Raw genomic sequence first — 14,047 nt, 5'->3', positions numbered from 1 at the left:
CAACTTGTCTTGAAAGTAAAGATCTCATGAAAAGTTTGACATTTTATTAAACTTAACACAAAAAACATCTCACACAGAAATGTAATGCAACATAAAGAAAAAAAAAACATATGCACACTGATGCACACAGACACACACACTTAGGGCCCAGTTTGTCGTTACCATGACGATAATGCCTGCCCAGTGTCAGCATGTGAATAATTCATTATAATGAAGAACGGCTTTGCAACTTGACCCACCAACGAAAGAGAAGGCCTAGTGTGTGTGTGTGTGTGTGTGTGTGTGTGTGTGTGTGTGTGTGTGTGTGTGTGTGTGTGTGTGTGTGTGTGTGTGTGTGTGACAGAGAGAGAGAGAGAGAATAATAACAGCAACAACAACAATTAATTAGACAAGAAATGTATTAATCTCACCTTTAAAAGATAAGCAAGGCAGAATTCAGGAAGTAAAGGTAAAGTTAAAACAAGAGGACAAAAAATGCAAAATGCAAGACCCAAATTGTCAATATGAGTAAATACAAATAAAAAGACCAAAACAATAAAGATAATAAAAGTAATGTCCCTCTGCTCAAATGCATGTATTTTCCCATGTCAATAACATGCCAAGCGTCAGGTTGACATTGTCTGGTTGTCACTCTAAGCTGTTCTGTTTTTGTCTCCTGGACCTGTGCATCTCAAGGGGGCCGCGGGATGAACGGCAGCCCCATCATCGTCTTCCCAGAGTTCCCAGAATTCAGCGAGCTGGAGGAAGAGGAGGTCCAAAATGTCCTCAGTTACCTCAGCAGCATCCCCAGGTTAGCAGTGCACACACACACACACACACACACACACACACACACACCCACAGACACACACACACACAGACACAGTCGGCAGCTTCATTTGGTCTGACAACTGTAAAGGGAATCTAGCCAATTTGTGGATGTGTAATACCGTCTGTAACCAACAGATAGCAGCACAACACCAAAGGCCTGCCACAGGGACAGAGCCATAAAAGAAGACATAAAGACATAGATTTGAAATAGCAGGAAATATATATTTTGGGATATAAAATAAATTATAAAATGTATGAACTGCAGAAAGACAAGACTTCCCATTTAAAATGGACTGATTTTAATCTTCAGAATTTATAGAATATTCATAATAAAAGAGCCACAATAAACCTGATGCTTTAAGAAAGATTTCTGGTGTGACTTCAAGGTTAAATGAAACAGCATTAGTTTTGCTAATTGAATTCAAATTAAATCATACCATACACCTCTTTTCTCCTCTCTGTCCTTTCTCCTCCTTTACTCCCTCCTCCCTCTCTCTGCTCCTCCTCCCTCTCACCTCCCCTCCCTTTCTTTCACCTTTGCTTTACTGCTGAGCGCTGCACTCCCATCACACACACACTCAAGCGTACACACTTATAATTAAGGAGAGGAGAAGAAAGGAGATGTATGCATGTATATGTACACATATGTGTGTGTGTGTGTCATGGCGGCCTTTTTTTGTGGCTCATCACCTTTCATATCCCCCTCTGAGCCCCCTCCCTTTCTCCCCACTAGCTATGTGCACCCAGCTGCCAATCGGCTGCTTTCTGCGCTCTGATTGGCTGTGGGGGAACAGCAAGACGCGGGGCTTGGTTTTGATTGGCCGAGGGCGAGAGGCAGGTGGTGGAGGAGCAGAGAGAGAAGGGAGAGGAGGAGGGAGATGCTCTTTAAGGATGTGATCGGTCACCTCTTTCCATCCGCGGGCTGCAAACAGATGATTGTTGATGCAAGAATTAGACACTGACAACAACAGACTACAAAAACATTAAGGAGGACTGGATTATTGCTGGATGATAACAATGGGATTTTAAGAATTTGTGGGGTTTTTTTTGGTGTGGAATTGCAAATAGTCTCCCCAGATTTTCAGTCGGCTTCATTCATGGGGTTGGAATATTTTTTTCCGGTAGAAATGGATTGAGGATTTGATGTTGCAGCATTCACCGGGTAGTGTGTACATTTTCTCAATATGTCTGTGTGTGATGATAAAAATTGGCTAATAATTATGCCCAGATGGACCAGCTCAGCAGTTGTTGGCCCCACAGTGTGTGTATGTGTGTTGTGTCTTAATCCGTTTTGTGTTAAGGTGTAAGTAAGCGTGTGTCCAGCAGAAATCTTTGCAGGAAATACTGCATTCACACACACTCACTGCATTCACACACACATTAGCTTAATGAGGTTGCTACATATGGCACTGCCTGTGGAATGAATGGCAGGATCTTCACGTACACACACACATTAATGCAGAGCCAAGGTTGCCATGGTAATCACAAGGGTCCCTCATTATCATCACTGATGACAGATGATTACTACAGACGGTTGTTGCAAAGGTTTAACCTTTCCTCGCATTGCTTTTTTATCCCCGAAAAATATTTGTGAAGACCAACAAAGGTCACTGAGGTTCTGCCTGTCTTTTCTTATTATTATTATTATTTATTTTTCAACAACAGTTTATGTTACAGAACATACCATCATATATGTGCATAAAAAGTGCCTATTTGCACATATGTGTCAAATCAAGATTTTTGGGAATCCTTTTATTGCCAAAGACTTTCTTGAGAAGTTCATTTTTATCATTTCTATTTCAAAAGACAGCATGTTGTCTTTAACCTTTTAGCACTGCCAAAAAGTATGTCTGACAGAGGGACAGAAACCACTTCCAGGTTAGCTGCAGTATTACACTGTAAACTTACACTGCTGTAGAATACTGCAGTAAATTTAACAGTAATACCCATCTGTATGATAATACACAAAATAGCTGGCAAAAATGTATATACTAACAGCATTGCACAGTTGTTCCAAAATACAGTAAAATACCGTAAATATTGATGCTTTTTGGAGCCAAAAGAGTTAACATAAACAGTAGACTGCTGTATGATTTTATGGCATCATACAGAATAAAAGGGGCTGGAGCCTCATTTACATAGCTACACTACAAACACTGCTGACTTAGCAGCTACAAGCAAAGAAGAGAAGACCCAAAAATACTCGTAGAATTATCTCAAGTTCAAATCACATTTATACAATCTATATAGAAGGGGATCCTGGGCCTGAAAAAGGTTGAGACCCCTGCTCTAGACATCTGCTTTACAACACATTCTCATATAAAAAGGTGTTTTCCTTCACTAACAGCATATGCTTCTTTCCTGCAGCGTTGCAGCATCAGGAGTGGGTTTCATCCTGGTCATCGACAGACGACTGGACCGATGGGCCGCCGTCAGGGCTACCCTGCTCCGCATCGCAGTAAGACCCTGAGTGCTTGTGTGTCTATGTGTTTGTGAGATTGTGGATCAGTTTGTTTGTGTGCATCATGTGCTGATGATGTACCTCTGACGACTACAAATGGCTGTTTTGGACTGCGTGCATTACTCTCCTCGTGGTAATGGTTGTTTGAACACCGGTCTGTGGGTGCAGTTGCTGATGTCAGCTGTGTTTGTGTATAATTTGGTTTGTCACCACTTAGAGTAATGGTCGTTTTGGTTTTTGGTATGTGTTTTCTAACCTGTAAAAACTATGCATTAAGTGTGTTTTAGTTTAAGTTTGTTTTAGTTTTTAGTTTAAGTTTTCAGTCATTAGCCAGGGCTCATACAGTCATGAAAAAAAAACAGGAAAAGTCATTGAATTTGTATATAGCAATTTCCAGGCTATACCCTGAAAAGTCATGGAATCGTGTTTAAAAAATCAGTATAATAACACATGATATGTTCAAGAACCATGGGGAATTTGAAAATTCAGTGATAATTAGAAAGAAACTGTTTTTGCAGTTTCTGTTTTTGTTTGTGAGTTTTGAAGACAAAAAAAATAACAAAGACTTTTTCATTAAATTCTTTTTCATTTAAAAATCACCAAAAATATGCAAGGAAAAAAAACTCCCAAAATTTTCAAAAGGGAAAAAACACTGACGTTTTTTTCTTTAAGAAAAATCACCAACATTTTTTAAAGAAAATAAATGTGCCTTTTTTGTCTTTAAAAATCGCCACAAATGACCAGGCAGCAAAATAAGTACAATATACAGCCATTTAAAGGTCTTTGCCCTTTCCTAAGCCAAAATACAAAACATAAGTCCCTCCCCTGTGCTTAAAAAATTATTTGACATGCCTCCCCCTTTTTGCACCACCCACTCCCTTCTCATAAATATCGTACAGCCCCCAAGTTATACTTAAATATTCAGTTTTAATCCTGCTCTTTTTGAATAATAAATATTTAGGAAAAGCATATATCGTAATGAAGAAAAACCAATAAGGAGTATCTATGGTCATTTCAGAAAATGTATGATATTAAACATTTGCCTCAAAGTCATGGAAAAATCATGGAAATCTTTTGGTAAAAATGTGTAGAAATGTATATTAGCTGTGTATGGGAAAGACATGTACCTGCAATTAGGCCTGTGAGGACAGTTTTTTTTTCTTCCTAGATAAAACGAAGCAGGAGGGGAGTTAAAAATAGCGTGTTATGCTGGAGTGGGTGGTGGATGCTCATAACGTGTGAACAGTGTGTGTGTGTGTGTGTGTGTGTGTGTGTGTGTGTGTGTGTGTGTGTGTGTGTGTGTGTGTGTGTGTTCGATGAGATATTGTCCTGAAAGAAAATCCAAACTGTGTGAGCCATTAGTCTGGTTTTGTAATTGTGCCATTGGCCCACTAGCCTACTTCTTGGATGGTGTAAAACTTTCACTCCTCTCTGAGATGATGAAGTGAAGAGGCAGTACAAGAGTGAAAGAGAAGGGATACCGGGAAATGCTTAAAAAGGGAAAGTTGGGAATGATGAGATGAGAGGAAAGAGAACCGTGAACAGCAGAGAAGCAGAGGATTTACATCAGACAGACTTGAGAATCAAAGTTACTGATCGCTGCTCTCTGAGGCCCTTTGTTATGAAAAATGAAAAAAGTAGAGAAGGAAACTGCTCTATCTGAAAGAAATATGTGGTTAGGACGATGTTTCCAGACACTAACGCTGCCTTGACAGCTTCCTTTGTGATCTATTTTACTTTAACCCTTTGAAACATGGATCAACAGCACTTTTCTTTTGCTGCATTCACATGCCTTTCACGAGCATTTAAACCTTTCAATTGTGAGCGTATTGGTTTGACTTCCCTGGAAAACATGGAGGAAAAGGCAATCAGAGATTGTGCATGAAATGTTCTGCAAATAGCAAGAAATTGATAAAAGATGACAGGAATATAAGCTGAAAATTAGCTAAAAAAGGGAGGGAGAGATAATTAATAGAAAATTATCAAAAAAATATATTTACAATTATTAGAACTATATATTTAAATTTTAATACATACGATGTTTTTATTATTAGCTGTACTTATTATTTCATCTTAACATTTTTTAGGCCATTTCCTATAAATTACTAATTTTTACTAACTTTTTTGTTGCAAATTGTGTTTCTTAAAGTCCTAACTTTTTTGCTTATTTTTCTGTCATTTCTTGTGAGGGAGCTTGTTGCCTTATTTCCAGGTGTTTTTAAGGTGTCCACTTTGGCAGCTTCACCTCTGAATCCTGATTAACCTGCTCTGCCACCACACCCAACACATCTGTTGTTAGATGCTCATCCTGTATTACACCGTTTAGCGTGTCCAATATATGCAGATGTATGTTAATGTATGCTAATTGGACAATGATTATAATCAAACCCAATGGTCTTTCCATGATATTTCGAAGAAACCATCCCCACTGTGAGAATAAGTCATAATGAAGCTCATTGCTTCATAATGACTCCAGGAAGTCACTTTAACCTGTACACAATAACATCTGCACACTCAGACACCCCCCACCCCCCACTCAGTCATAATGGACCATTCCAGGTTTGTTATCTTATTCCAGTCCATTGGCCCAGTCTGTGTCCTTGAAGGGGACATTGGCGGACTGTGGGTTGTGCTGATAGCAGGGAACCAATCATTTTTTCTGTATTTATCGGTGTTGCTGTATATTCATGTGGATGAAAAACAAACTAAGACACATGGAAACAGTTTTTCGGGCAAAGTATAAATGTTGAGAATAAATTAATATTAATTCAGAAAACTTCACCAAACACTAACATACTTTTTTGAATTTTATTTTATGTTTTTTATCAGTTACTGTTGACTTAACAAACTACATCTAATAATCTCTTGGCCAGACTTTGTTGTTTTCTTAAACCAGGACCCTGTTTTTCCATGTTTTGTGTTTAATGAGAAAATTTCTTTCTAAATTGGTCCAGTATTGAGAGAGGGTGCTGCAGATGATAATTGCTAAACAGGTCCTGTCAGTGTGTGTGCACCAAAAATGCTTGTTTTTTTTTTGTTTTTTTGTACCACTAACAGAACCAGAACCAGGAAGCATATCTTACTCTCATCTAAAAGAAATGTAATTGTCATGTCACCTCTCACATGATATCAGAACAAGACATCTTGTTAGTAGGACTTGGACACGAAACAAACCAGAACATCTTGCGACCAATTTAAAAAAAATACTGTTCTCATTCATCGGTTAGACAAAAAATAGGGATAAATGGTCCTGGTACAAAACAAAAAAAGCAAAAACATATTAAATGTTGTTTGTTTTATTATTGTAATTTTTCTCTCATTGATAGAACTAAAACTAGGGGAAAGAATCAATAATAAAGCTAAGATATAATGAGTCCTGGACCATATCATACTCAGTCTTTAACCCTGTGATGTCGAGAGGAAGGTGGGCGTTTATCAGCATGGTAGCACAAGCTTCTCTGCAGGACTTCCTCTTCTCCTGCTGATCGCCGCTCTCTCTCTCTCTCTCTCTTCTCTTTGTCATCCATTACTTCACTTCTTTTGTCTGCTTTTGTGTTTCTGCCGTCTCTTTGCTCCTTGGAGTCGTCTTCCACATCCCTCCCACACAGCACTTTATACAGTAACATTTAAAACAACTGGGAACACAGTGTTTTTACTGTCAGCTATATTCGTCGAAATGTTTATTCTTTGATATCAGGCTATTGTGAAAAAAACTGCTATCGTAGTCTGACAGAAGTAAACAAAGAAAATCGTTGAGACTACAGTTTGTCTTTTCCATTTTGGGATATCAGGTTGGAAGGAATCTCACACTGTAAAGTAATTCAACGGATCAAGCTGGTTCAAGGCTGAAAATGTTGTTGATGATTCCTTTTGTTGACAGTACTAGTATCTTAAAGTTATTGCAGTATTAACCCTTTGAATCCAAGAGCGACATCACTTTTCTTGTGCTGCTTTCAGATAACCCCTTGGACCCTAAGCAATGTTTTGCTGTATTATTTCTTCCAAAAACACTGAAAAAAAGGCAATGAGCTACTGTGTAAGAAATGGTCCACAACTTGCAAAAATTAGTAGATTGAGAAAATTGTTTTTAAAAAGGCTAGGGAAAATGTGTCGGGGGGAAAAAGAAAAGAGCTGGGGAAAAATTACACTTCTAATAATCATAATGAAATACTGTATATTGAATTATATCACAGAATTATTTTAATTTTTAACTACTTTTCCAAAGTAATTTCCTTTGATTATTTTTTTTAAACTTGTTTTTTCCTTGATTTTATTTTTTCAGGTAATTTTCTTGTACTTTTAATTAAATTTTTGAGTCATTTCTTCTTTTCTTTTCTTGCTCTATGCCACCTCATCAGTTTGCTCGGCTTTCAGAGGTTTAATGCCAAGATGCTTCATAAAATATGTGGCACAAAGTTGACATAAGCAGAATAATATATTTTCAAAAAATGTGAAACAGCTAGAGTAATATTTGTGAATCTGAGATCCAAAAACCTTATCCCACTGTGTTAAACAGCAGATTCTGATGACAGAAGCCTCTTAAATTTAGACTTTCATCAGGCTCTAAGAAGTCTCAAAAGATCCTCGAATATAAGTCCCTTTCAAAAAGATTCACCAGTTGTTTTCGTTTTAAATCCTTTGCAGTTTTCATGTTGAGGAAGCAGAGTTGTGTATGAAGAAGAAGTCCATGTTTGAAGCAAGCAGCATTAAAACTTAACCTGCAGGCACGGAGAGCAGGTGGTGAGAACAGTGTCTCCTCCTCAGTCCCCTGCGGTAGATGTCCGTCTTGGGCAACGCCTGCTTTGTCAACCAGCCAATGACACACATTCTTACTGGAGAATGAAGGTCGTCCATCTTCCCATGAGGCGCTCTGTTCATCAATGCCGTTCAAGGTCGCCTGCTGCCATTTGCTGGTTCTCCTGCCTGATAGAAAAAAAAATATGAGCGGGCAGTATTGTCATGTAAAGCCAGAGATTAGTGTATGTGACCAGATGCTCACAGACGGCTGCGCTGGCTCGCTCTCCAGTAGATTTTAGTCTCATGTACAGTGATGGATGATGAGCTTTGACCTTTAGTTGATAATCACCATGAAATGAGCAACAACTGCTGCTCACAAAGTTACAAGTCGAGCCTAAAATAATGAATTCTTCCTGCACTGCTAAAATGAATTATATTAAAGGGTTATTTCTGTATTTTTCTATTCTGGACCCTTTTTTTACCATGTTATTATGTCCAGTGACAAATAGAAAAACAATAATTGAAATTGTTCCAGTGTTGAGTAAGCTCAAACAGGCTGCATTATAACATTAATGAGTAACTGTGCACCCTCAGTGTGAGTCCACTAAAGTGGCTATTTTCATCACTGACAGGCTCAGATTATTATTATAATAATTGTCTGACAGACATTATGGAAAGGATCCCTACAGAGAGAGACCTTTTGTTGCTGTTGTTTTTGTTAAACCTGAAACAGACTCAAATTCATGGTGGTTAAATCAGCCGAACTCCATTTAACTCTTTGAAACCTGAGCAAAGAAAGAAATGGCCCAAAGTTAAGCAAGAAATTAATAAAATGTTATATAAAAAAATACCTACAAATAACCAAAAAGGGGCGAGGGGGTATAAAACAAAATAAATTTACTTAAGAAATTATATAAATATACATTTCTTGACATTTTCCCCTAGTTTTATGATAATATCTAAAAGAATACCCCCAACCAATTTTCAAGTCATTTCTTTGTCACCTTTTGCCAAAACAAATTGTAATTTGCAGGATATTTCTGGTCAAGTTGCTTGTTATGTTTTTTTCCTCATGTTGTTGGAAGAGATCAAGCTTATTTTTTCTTAGGTGTTAGAGATTTAAATGCTTGTGAAAAGTGTCTTAACGCATCACAAGAAAACTGATGTCAATCCAGGAAAAGGGTTATAAACCGTGATTTTATCATTGTAAAACATACTACATTTAAAGTCCACAGAAGCAAAATAAAACTCACAAAACTGTCTTAGTCTGTCTGTTGACTGTTCCAACAATCACCAACTCGCCTAATAAAATGTGAAAATATGCTGGCTCTATACACGCTGAAGTGACTGTGTATTTAAATGGAGTCTGGTAGGCTTGGCGATGGCAATTTTCACGCTGTTTCCGGTTAAACAAAAAGGATCTTACTCTTAAACAAAAAGTTCTATCTCTGTAGTGATCATTTCTATAATTTTATTAGACCCTTAGAATAACAACTGTAGCCTGTCAGTGACAAAAATAAGCACCTTTAGTGGACGGACGTTGATGGTGCTCAGTTGCCTACAGGGATTTAATTGCAGCTGACCTCGCCTCTTTAATTCAATACCAGACCAATTAAAAATTGTTGTTTCCATGAGTCACTTGCACACAAAAACATGAAAAATAAGGTCTATGTTGAAAATATTGAAGTGCCTCTTTAAGCCCCTTGGATCATTTGTTTACAACGTTTACCCACTTATTTGCGCACTACAATTGAGTTACTGTTAAGGGACATTCTCATATTTTATAACCATTATCAGCCTCAATAAATGGCTTTGGACCGCATAAATCATATAGGTCCATTAGTGAGTATTGGTCCAATTTTATTACAGAGAGTTTCTGTATCCTTTCTGGATACTTTCACACAGATTTCTATTTAATCATTGACAATCTTACTGTAGGTCCACTGTCCAAATACCAGGATTTAATGAGGGTAAACAGGGTGAATCCACATGCCTTTGCAGTCAAATGATGATGGCACATCGTCATTGCTGTTGCAGCCCATCTTTGTGATTTAGACTGATAAATATACAGTCACTGAAGCATACGGGAACATTGCTGCAGGGTTCAGACACACAGCTCTGTCAAAGAAGAAGCTTGAATCTGATACATTTTTAACTAACCAGCTAAAAAGCTGGAACAGTACAGCAGCCTCTGTCAATCTCTTTGTTATAATTTGGACACTTGCCATGTCCAAAAGCGGTGATGCAGTCAGTGGGGGTCTGAGCATGTGGAGGGAGGAGATTTAATATGAGGGCTGTCCAACTCCCATGAGGACAATGTGGATGTCATTAGAGGACAAGACTGGAGTGGTTTTCCTCCCAGAAAGAATATAAATCACCCTGGTCAACAGACAATGATATTCTAATCCTAATCATTTATTTATGTGTGCTTTTTATCTGCGGGAAGTGTGCACGTGTGTGCGCATCACTTTAATGTATAAGTGTGTATCCAGGGGTAACGCATTAGCATGTGTGTGTTCATGTGTCAGGGGGACGCACCGAGCAGATTGTGTTATTATCATGTTAATGCAGAGGTACAAATTAAAGCAAGACCTCTCACGGCTTATTGAATTTAATAGGTTCTAATTACAGATGTATTGCTTGCTGTGTTTTGTATCGTGAGTTATTGGAAGGAGAATAATTTGCTCAGCTCCAGAAAATAATTTGGATAACACAATGTGTATATAATATATATTTTAGCAGGCTAAACAACAGTTGGTTTTTTTTGTTGTTTTTTTAAAAATGTTTTTGGGTTGTCATTCATCCCATTCTCGTGACCACAATATCTTATGAACACTTTGGGGGAATTTCTTCAAATTCGGCACAAACGTCCACTTCAAATGTTCAAATGTTCAGAATTTAGTGGTCAAAGATTAGAAGTCAAGGTCAGCGGCATTTCTGTGTGTCAAAAAGTCTGCAGAAGAGCAGGAGGAGAAAAATTTGGACACGGTCGTGGTTGGGGAAAACAAGACAACTTGGTGAGCTCGATTTATTGTCATCTACAAAATTCATCCCAAATTTCTGGTACTGTCGGGATTTTATCCCAGACTGTCTTTGATCGCATGATTGTGACATCCTTGAACCTCTCGCTGTGCGACGTGGGACTACCGTTTTAGAGCCATGACTAAAGATATCGCCACGTTTCTTTCATGTTGGTCATCTTTTGTATGCAACAGTCCCAAATCACACAGTGTATACCAGGCCTAAGCCTCACTTTCGTCTCATTCTCATGAATTTAATAACATTTGGAGGGAATTTTTGTCAAAGGTCAAGACATTTGATCAGTTACAGAACTGGTGACACTAATCTAAGATGTCCACCTTGAAACCGTGCTGACTGGATACAGATCTTCTGTGCCGTCTGTGTGTGTGAAGCATTCATGTTTTGGCAGATGTGGATGTAAACTGTAAGTGCAACTTGTCAGGGCGCGGGAGCAGACAATGACAACACAGTAATTTTATTAATACGTTCCTGTAGTTTTTATCTGCAGATGTGATTTGCTGAAATTAGAGCAGTAAGCGCTGTAAGGGAGCGCGTGGTGTTATTTAAAATATGCTGTCAGTTTGGGAGGAAATTGGATAAGATGTAGAACGAGCGCTGAATTTGCCAACCTGGCTCTTTCATCAGCATCACAGCAGGTGGTGTGTTCCTGTGTGTGTGTGTGTGTGTGTGTGTGTGTGTGTGTGTGTGTGTGTGTGTGTGTGAGCCAAAAATAAATGAGTGCAGCACCATCAGCTCGACATCGACTTATAAGACACGTCGATACAGACAGACATCTCTCTCCCTTCATTTGTTACACACACACACACACACACACACACACACACACACACACACTCTGCTTGTCTTGTATCATCACTCTCGCTCGCATTCCGTCATGCACTCTCCATCTCACCCCTTGCGTTTTCCAAGGAGACTGGTTTCCATGGTAACCAGCATTGCATGACTATGATGTATGTGTGCTGCGGTGTGAGTGCAGGTTTCCTTGCAGACTAAATTAAAGCTGTACAGGCTTTTTTTTTAAACGGATTCTATCAAATCTCTTGTGTTTTTAAGGGACGTTCTCTGTGATTCAGATGAATATCAGCTCTGTGGGGACGGTAATGGATGCAGGGAGTGCGTGGCACCATTTTGTTACAATATTGTTTCCTCACATATGCAGTGTTATGGTTAAGTGGTTAAAGAAAGAAAATATTCCCAGATAATCTAAAATATCTCTCCTTTTATTCCACTTTATTTAAGGTAACGCTTAAGATTTAATAAGCTTGTCAAACATCTTTCAGCTTGCCTCCAGCCCTTTGCATGTGTGTGTGTCTGTGTGTGTGTGTGCGTGAACATGTCACCCTACATCGATTTATGATGCCTAACAGGGTGGAGTAAATCACCCAGGGTTTTAGAGGCAGCCATAACCAATATAGGCTTTCAGCTGAGTAGCCTCTTGGGCTGCTGTCTGTGTGTAAAGGCAATTTTACACTTTTAACCTGTTAGTGTGGAGGTGCAGAGACTCCCAGAGCCACAGGACTAATTTACCTTGTAGTCACAGATTTCTAGACAGGCGTTGTGACAAGGGAGCAACTGTGAGGATTTGTAGGAGGATTGGTTGATAAAAAATCTCAGTAAAACCTCTTAATGGTTCAGGAGGGACAGACAGGGGAAGTGGGCTCCGTCCAGCTTCACACCTCTGCAGCAGGAGCCTCAACCTTAGTATTAAAGAAGAATTAATGCATGGAGGTGAAGAAACAGCTATATCAGTTTTTTTGTGTTTATCAAATGGGGCATCTGACTTCTTCAGGGTTAGGAGATAGAAGCATGTTTCCCATGGCCATGGAAAACCTGGAAAAGTCATGGAATTCCACAATCACATTTTCCAGGCCTTGAAAAATCATGGAACTAGTAAAAATCATTGAACATTTTTAGAAAAGTCCTAGAAATTTGTTGTGTTTAATAAATTAAATGACAGTAATGTAACAAAATGGTGAATTTATTATCTGTAGGTGACAACATAAAGGCACTCTAATATTTATCATTTTGGTTGTTTTTGTTTATTTGTTCATGACAAAAGTTTCTTCATTTTCTCCCTGCATTCTGTCTCTCTCTTCATGTTTTCCCAGGCATGTCAGATTATTTCTGAAGGACTTTTGGTTTATTGGGAGGGGCATACTTTAAATGTCTGTATTTTCTTACATTTTTGAAAGGCATATTTACTTAAAAAGAATGAAATGTTTATGAAACTGTAAAAACAGAAATTATTGTTGGATTTTCAAAGTTTCTGACAGTCCTTGAACACAACATATGGGATGCTGAAATTATGTTTGAACAGAGTTTGAATCTGAAATGTTGAAACCGCCAGGCAAGTGGGGCAAAAAATAATATATATTTTGGCTCCTTAAAAGTTATGGAATAGTTTTGAAAGTTTATCCATGACAATGTGTGGGCACCCTGTAGGAGTTTTGGTTACTCTTCTTTCAACCTCACAACAAAAACAAGGATTTAAGGCCTGAATTTCAAAACATAAATTGAAGCATGACAATTTCCACACTTGATTTCTATTAAAACTGAATGATACACATGTTAACAGATGACTAAAAACCTTTCTACCCTCTTTTTTCCTCTTTCAGGGTTCATTTCCAGGGAACTTACACTTGGTTCTGGTGTTGCGTCCCACTACTTTGCTCCAGCGGACTCTGTCAGACTTCCTGTTCAAGTACAACAAGGATGAGTTCAAAATGAAGGTATGACTTGTGCATTGTATGTGCCTGTAATTTTTTTTTTTTTTGGTTTTGTTGTCATTATTATTTTCATTTCATTCATTTAAACAATCTGCAGTGCATGGTATGAAGTGTATGGCGCAAGCATATTTAGGGCATGTCCGGCTCCGCTTTTCTTCATTAGATGCCACAAAGTAAGGTGCATGGAGCAAATGGGTTGTATTTAGTTACTTAATTAATCAAAGGTGTGTTTTAGGCTTAAAATAAATTCAGCCAATCAGTGTATCATCTC

The 14,047-nt window shown here is 38.4% G+C and overlaps 1 protein-coding gene across 9 annotated transcripts in view; it reads left to right on the top strand.

Moving 5' to 3' along the window:
- LOC121962863 (guanine nucleotide exchange factor DBS-like) overlaps positions 1-14,047 on the top strand; it is a 62,406-nt gene that overhangs the window by 29,047 nt on the left and 19,312 nt on the right. For 8 of the 9 annotated variants that reach the window (XM_088074443.1, XM_088074440.1, XM_042513181.2 and 5 more), the window contains exons 3-5: positions 676-790; positions 3,178-3,268; positions 13,666-13,779. In XM_088074443.1, coding sequence (XP_087930569.1) covers positions 676-790; positions 3,178-3,268; positions 13,666-13,779 — 320 coding nt within the window. Of the gene's footprint in view, positions 1-675; positions 791-1,661; positions 1,973-3,177; positions 3,269-13,665; positions 13,780-14,047 lie in introns of those variants that run through there. The other variant, XM_088074446.1, reaches the window with a different exon arrangement.

The sequence above is a fragment of the Plectropomus leopardus genome, chromosome 24, assembly GCF_026936395.1.
Source record: "Plectropomus leopardus strain MGB_pleo_1.0 chromosome 24, ASM2693639v1, whole genome shotgun sequence".
In the NCBI taxonomy this organism is placed as follows: domain Eukaryota; kingdom Metazoa; phylum Chordata; class Actinopteri; order Perciformes; family Serranidae; genus Plectropomus; species Plectropomus leopardus.
This window is presented reverse-complemented; position numbering and strand designations above follow the sequence as displayed.